Here is a 7,567-nt window from a genome sequence, read left to right as displayed (position 1 = left end):
GATGTAAATAATACATTTTTATATATATTTTTGTATTTCAAACCTTTGTTCTTAATTTATTTTAAGTAGATAATTCAAAAAGTAATAATTTCATTATAAATTTTCTTAGTATTCATAAAAAAGCATGATACTTCTTAACAAGAAATTAACAATTTATGACTTTATTCATGCATAGTTGAATGGTGTAAAAATGTATTCCTTATTAGAAAGTCTCTATCGTTATTTCTTTTGATTATTAATTAAAATTTTACAACTTACTATTTTCTATTAATGGGCTATTTTTCAATTGTAAATAATCTGCTTTTCCATCACCTGCTTGCTTCTTCTTTACATTTTCTTCAAAGTTTAATGAAATTCCATTTGTTTGATTACAATTATCACCAACTTGCAGTAATGGAACAGAACCTTCGTCATCTCTTTCTAAAAACACATCTTTGTCATCTAAGTATATATCTGGTGAATAATAACCATTTGATACATTTTTTATGTTCTTTAATGGCCTTGATTTTGGAGAAGCTATTAAAAATATAATAATAATAATAATTATTATTTATATTGTCCATAACGTATCAGTTAATCTTATATAAAATATTCTTACATTCTATTTCCTTCTGACCATTTTCAGCAACTTGTAAAAATACTTCTTCCAATGTTGTTGTTTTAATGCCATAACTTGATATTCTTAATTGAGTTAAACTACTTTCTAATGCTGTAAACAATTTTTCAAAGCTTCCTTTTCTTAATTCACTCATAGGAAGCACATAATGAAGTTCATGTTTAGTTTCGGCTACTAGATAGGCACTTGTAACATGTTGAGTAATGAAATTTGTTACAGATTTTTCGTCACAAACTAAATGAAATATTTTATTTTATTTAATAATTAGTTATTTGATACAAAATATTAAAATAAAAACAAAATAATTTACCTTCTGTTTCAACAGGTGGTGAAGATAAAGGTTTTTTGACTATGTACAAATGATATCCTTCTCCAAGATTATTTTTTAGGAAGAGAGAAGTGCCACAACATTGTAACTGGCCATTTGATATGATAGCAATTCGATCTCCTAATATATCTGCCTCATCCATATGATGTGTTGATAAGAGTATAGTCCTTTCTAAAAAATAAATTTTTCTATTAAACTTATCAAAACAAACAAAACATTAAATAAATTTTTAAAAAATTATAATTTTGTAAAAAAAAAAAGTCAAATATTTTTAAAGTTTAGTGATATATTTTATCATTTGATTTTATCTTCAATACTAGATACAGGGTAATACAGTGGTGAATAAAACTGTACATGGTGATCAATTATTCAATTTACAGTTATTCAATCAATTATTCAAGTTACAGCTTTGAAATATACTCCTGTCCAAGTCTCAAAGATAACTGAGTTATAGAGAAAAATCTTTATTTCAAATCAGTTTATTTCAACATTAATTAGTAGAAACTACAACAGTTCATTATTAATTTAGAAGCAGGTTATGTTTTTTAACTATCACTTCAAACTCATCATTTTATTTCAAAATCATTTTTCAAACATAAGTGTTTTTGATTATTGTTTGAACAATACTAACATTTTTCCAAATAATGTGACAGCATCAATTTATTTGTTTTGTTCTTTTTCATTGCTAAGTAGAATTAAAACTATGAATGATTTGAAATAAAGAGTTTTCCCTGTAATTCTGTCATCAGATAAGAGTTTATTAACATTTTTTACTGTAAATTGAATAATTGATCATTCCTTAATGTTTTATCAACCACTTTTGAATCATTCTGTATAAAGATTTAGATAAATGATCTGAATAACCACACATACTGACAAATATAAACAAAAATATATAAACTACTACTAAATATATACTAAATACTAATTGTTAGTGTATATATATATATATATATATATATATATATATATAGTTAATATATTGTAAAACAAATATATTAACTATAGTTCACTTATCATTTAGGAAAAATTAATAATATATAATTATCAAACAGATAATAAATAATAAATAATTAAACTTACAATAATTTTTTAAAATTTAAAACTATATCAATCATTTAAAAACAGTTGTGTAACAAAATTATTCTGAATGCATACATACATATACACACAGAATAATTTTGTTACACACCTTTTATATATATATAATCAAAACATTTTTTACCATGTTTATATTTTAAAATTAGGTCCCAAATAGCTCTACGTGAATAGGGATCTACTCCAGCAGTCGGTTCATCTAATATTACTACTTGTGACCCACCAACAAATGCAATAGCCACAGAAAGTTTTCGCTTCATGCCTCCAGATAAATAATCAACTTTGCTTTTTCTTTTTAATGGCAGATTTAAATCTTCAATCATTCTTTAATTAAAAAAATAATTCATTTATTCTAATCATACATAAAAATATTATGTTATAAATTTTAAAATATTGTAATGCAGATTTAATTTTATAGTCAATACAATTCAGTTTTTAAAATAGCATAAATCATATTATCAACATACAAATCCGACTCATGTTTGCCGTATCCAAAGTAAAAAAATCTTTGATTTAATTTAATTCAGACTAATGGACCATTAATTCAAACTTATAATAATGTTATGGTGAAAAATGTATCCTACTCAATTCCTACCTATGCCTAGAACTATATCACATCAATGTCAAGTCAGAAATACAGAAAATTGCTGCTGTAATTTCATGCTGAGCTGTTTGCGTATATTTGTATTTAAGAATTTCTTAATTATATGACATCTGTTTAGTGTGGTTGCTTTCTGTAGTGTGGTAAGTGCTGTTGTTGAGTCCTACTAATGTTTCTACACTTTTATAGTGCATATGGTAGTGCAAGAAAAGTTTTTACAAAGTTTTTAAATTTTTTAAACAATAAAAATATCACAATATATTATTAAGGGCTGTCATTAATTATAAGTACAATTTTTGAGTTAGTTCTGACTCTCTTCCCTTTAATTACATGTATAATACTTCTTGGATCCCTGATATTGAAGAAATGACTTAAAATTCTTCAAATATTTTCTATGGTTTATTCACATGACTGGAAAATAGGCTAATAAGATCAAATTCTAATGGTATTAATACCACTGAAAGGTCCACACAGACAATGCTTTGATCCCTTCCCTATGCACTGTGTAGAATAATGTACTTTTTGCAATCCTCTTTCTCCTCTTAACTGTACACACAATTAATGGGCAGTCCCTTATTGTTATTATCAAAAATTTATAAAATAACTTTTAAAAGATGACATTACTATTTAAAGATAAATTTCTGCTTTATTGCATTAATTTTTATAAATTTTACTTAAAATATACTTACTTATCCATTTCGTCTTTTAAGAACTCATCAGGAGTGCCTTTAAGCTTTGAATAAAACCATAAATGTTCTTCTACAGTCAACCTGAAAATAATAATAATAATTCATAACAATTATAAAAATATCTTTTTATTTTAGTATATAGAATTTTAATTTAATAATTTTTATATGAAGTTACACTTTTCTTTCAGAAACTTAACATTACAAATTTTAAAATCTTTCTAAACAATTTTTGTTCTAAAATACTTTAAATGTTTAATTTCACTGTTTGTAAGATGATCAAACATTTATCAAATATTTTTTTAAAATAACATTACTCATGAAATAAAAACAATTAAAGTAATTTTTTTTAATTTGATTTTTTATATTGACAATACAAAATATAATGATAGCCACTTTGAAGTAAAACAAAACAATGCATTTTTATTAAAAACAAAAAGTATAAAATAACTGGTTATAAAATTAACTAAAAAGCAAACAAATTTCAAACTAAACAGAGTTATCAGTTATATAATAATCTCTTACAAATAGACAATACTTTTATTAAAAATAACTAAATATAATATGTTTCTGCTTACTTTGAAAGAGACAAATTACTTGGTTTATTAAGAATGTAAGGAAATTTGGATTCTTTTATTAGTAATCTGTTAATTTGTGTCTGACATTTCTTAACCTTTCAACAGTGGAATAGTCAGGTATAATGCCCTTAGTAGTGGAGAATAAACATGGAAATTTTTAGAGTATTTTTCCATGCATTTTTTCTCATTACTGTTTCGGAAAAAGATTTGTAAACAGTTATGTCTAGTAAAGAAAAGTCTTATTTTATTGTTACATAATTCATTTTTTATGTAATTTTTTTTTTGCGGTAGTTTTTGGCAATACCCCAAAAGAATTTGACATATATATACATCACTCACCACTGCTACACGATTGCCCTCGACGAACATATTCTTCACTCACTGCTGAGTGTGCTGAGCGGCTAATGATCAAATGATCATAAAGAAATGTAGTAATCTATTATAGATTGAACTAGTAAACTTCAAAAAGTGTGTAATTTGACTCAAGATAATATTAATATAACAGTATCTCTGTATTAATGCCTCTGTGTATTGATAAACTTTTTATTAATTAGTCTATATACAATTTAATGTTAATCTTTAATAATAATAAAAAAATACTTGTTGATCATTAATAGTGTCAGTATAGGAAGTTGGATGATTATAATGATAAGTGAAAAACTGATTCTGGATTGTAACAAGGAGTAGTAACACAACTGAAATTTTGGTAGCAATAATTTTAAGATTTAATTTTTTCAGTCTCTGTTAAAATGATTAAATCATTTTTTAGTGTATAAGATTATTATTAATAAGTTTGAAGTCTCAGTAGATGTTATAATTATTGAATTGAGTGGGTATAAAAAATTACATAGGCAAAACTTACTAATATTACTTAAATTACTGTTAAAATATTTTGATTTGTATTTCAAAGATTGCAGTTTTCATTACTTTTTAATAATAATTAATGAAAAAATTAAACTCACTCATCAAATAAAACATTATGTTGAGGGCACATTCCCATGCTTTGTCGAATAATTTCCATTTCAGTTCTTATGTCATGGCCATAAATAGTTGCATAACCAGATGTTGGAGGAAACAAGCCAGTAAGTATAGACCTAAAAAATTATTTATTAAATCATCCTCAAAATTAGTTAAAGATATTTGTAATTATTTTAAAACTTACATAGTAGTAGTTTTTCCAGCTCCATTATGACCAAGAAATGATGTTATTTGTCCTTCATAAAGATTTAAACTTAACTTATTAACTGCCAGTTTATTTCCAGTTTTATACACCTTCAAAAAAAACAAATGTTTATTTGTTTTATAATTTATAAACTCAACATATTTATTAATAATTACAAAAAGAACTTCTATAATATACCAATCATAAATATTCAAAGTTACAAAATTGATCACTTGATTGTGTGTATGTACATGTACATGGAGCATATTAATTTATCTAATTAAATATATAATTTGCATAGTTCTATTTATCAAATAAAAATAAATTCAACCTTAAAAACTGCAATTTCTATAACTATCTAATATCTGTTAAAAGGAAATTTAATTTGTTTCAATATACTAAAGTTTTAGCACAAAAAATGTAATTTATTTTTGGAAAATTTATTTTACAATGATCTACAAACTAACATCTTTAATAAATAATAAAATGCTTTCCAGAGAAATGTATTATTAAAAATATTAATGTCTTCAAGAACTTTCTATCACACTATACACTGCCTTAAATAATGTGGAAATTGTTGCTATATTACTATTAGATCATCCGAATTTTGAAAATTAGATATCAATATGTATGAATATGACATATGCTTACTTTCACCAAATTGTCAATACAAACACCAAGAGGTAAATGCTCTGGATCAGGTTCAAAAAAGCGACTGTCATCTGAAAATAACAAGATATTGTTCATACCTGAAGTTGTAAAATAATTTTATTTCCATTTATGTTTCGGCAAAATATATAAAAAATCAAAATTAAAAATCTAACTTTTGCTTTTTACTTATATCAATCTTAATTTTTGTAAAATTTATGATTCTGATACTTAATCTCTCAAAAACAAAATTTTATTATTTAGATTAGTACTGAGAATAACAATATATTAATATTTACGTGTCCTATTTGCCATTGCGCAAGCTTGATCCTCTTCTGTTACTGAAAGACCCCAATGACTTTTTTTGATTAATTTATGCCAACAATCATTGATGCAACCACATTCGGCATCAGTTTTTGGTGCGCCAATCCAGTAACTTTTAGTAAATGGGAAATACCACGGTTTAGGTAGACCATATGAACCTTAGAATGAAGAAAGGGAAAAGAAATAAGATTTAGAAGCATGAAATAAATTTAATCTCATATTTATTGATTGTGAAAATAAACATTAAAAAAATAGCAAATTAAGATTATCTTTTAATTTAAATGTATTTTATTCAGGAAAATTTATATAAGATAAAATATAATGTCTAATGTTAACTTACTGATATTAATATTGTATCCATCTTAGCATTACTTGCCATTGTAAATATTTACTTTATATTCTCTATTAGCACTGTCAACTTAAATTATTTTGTCTTTTCACAATAATATATTCTTTAAAAGGTTTACAATTTACTTTTAATGCCGGTATAAATGCTGTTTTTAATTCATAACCATAACAAAAAATTTAACATGTTAAAGTTAAATGAAGTTAAATGTAAAAAAAATTCATAGATTTTTCCGAAATGATTTCAGAGTGCTGTCACTTTCTGATTATAATGATCCATTTTGAAAGCAATGTAAAATCACTCACTTTACAACAACAATGCTTGGAGAGTAATCGTTAATTACTAATGCTGAATGAAAAACTAGAAGTGGATAAAACCACAGTAGTAGTTAGTCATGGGCTTGTGCCTGATCAATGGTCTGGCCATGTGGAATTTACCATGTTTTCTTCATGTGTCTAACATCTAAATAAGAACCAGTTTCCTATAGAAAGCCCTTGTGAAAGTCACCCTCTTGACAGACCATCCATGTGTTGCATTGCTTTATTCCATCATCCAATCATAAACACAAATGAATATGAATAGAAACCATAAAAACAATTTATATTCATAACTAACTCAATTGTGAAGTTTTGTTCTCAAGTTCCATCCTATGTCCACTTGCAATAATTTCCCAAACAACTTATTTTTTGCATTCAATTTTTTATTTTATATACACGTGAACTATTTGCACAGGCATAAGTGGTCGGTCATACATAATTCAAAATGTTTCAAAATGAATAAATTATATATTAAAAATTAAATAATATAAAAAATAAAGAAAAATATATTACCAGGATGGACATTTTCTATATACCATACAAGCAGAGAATAAAGGAAAGTATCCATCAGCATCATAATAGCTACATTCCATAAACTAAATTCATCATCTTCTACTGGAGATATGTCAATGTTAGACCACTGTACTCCAACACCAACTTCTTCATAAAATGCAAAATATTTAGCACCTAATCCAAATGCAGTTGTTGATAACAGAGACTATAAGATAATAATGTGCATATAAATAAATCCAGTTTTTTCTCTAATTTTTTTATATATTCTTTAAAAAACTACATATTTTAAAGTATAATTTTAGTAAAATGTCTTACTGCTAAACTCTTTAGCCATGCTGGTATACGATCAT

At 25.0% G+C, this 7,567-nt stretch overlaps 1 protein-coding gene across 1 annotated transcript in view; it reads right to left on the bottom strand.

Moving 5' to 3' along the window:
• Nucleotides 1-232: 232 nt before the first annotated feature.
• The window catches only part of LOC111636360 (ATP-binding cassette sub-family A member 2-like), a 15,728-nt gene continuing 8,393 nt past the window's right edge, over nt 233-7,567 (bottom strand). The window contains exons 9-19 of the mRNA XM_023381593.1: nt 7,533-7,559; nt 7,218-7,422; nt 6,017-6,199; nt 5,721-5,791; nt 5,070-5,179; nt 4,870-5,001; nt 3,333-3,413; nt 2,170-2,366; nt 927-1,115; nt 599-850; nt 233-516 (exon numbers count right to left, since the gene is read on the bottom strand). Of these exons, the coding sequence (XP_023237361.1) occupies nt 248-516; nt 599-850; nt 927-1,115; nt 2,170-2,366; nt 3,333-3,413; nt 4,870-5,001; nt 5,070-5,179; nt 5,721-5,791; nt 6,017-6,199; nt 7,218-7,422; nt 7,533-7,559 (1,716 nt within the window). The 3' untranslated portion in view covers nt 233-247. The remainder of the gene's footprint in view (nt 517-598; nt 851-926; nt 1,116-2,169; nt 2,367-3,332; nt 3,414-4,869; nt 5,002-5,069; nt 5,180-5,720; nt 5,792-6,016; nt 6,200-7,217; nt 7,423-7,532; nt 7,560-7,567) is intronic.

This window comes from Centruroides sculpturatus, unplaced genomic scaffold (assembly GCF_000671375.1).
Source record: "Centruroides sculpturatus isolate CEXI.00-Female unplaced genomic scaffold, Cexi_2.0 scaffold1060, whole genome shotgun sequence".
NCBI classification, from domain to species: Eukaryota; Metazoa; Arthropoda; class Arachnida; order Scorpiones; family Buthidae; genus Centruroides; species Centruroides sculpturatus.
Note: the sequence above shows the minus strand (reverse complement) of the source record. Positions and strands in the feature narration are given on the sequence as shown.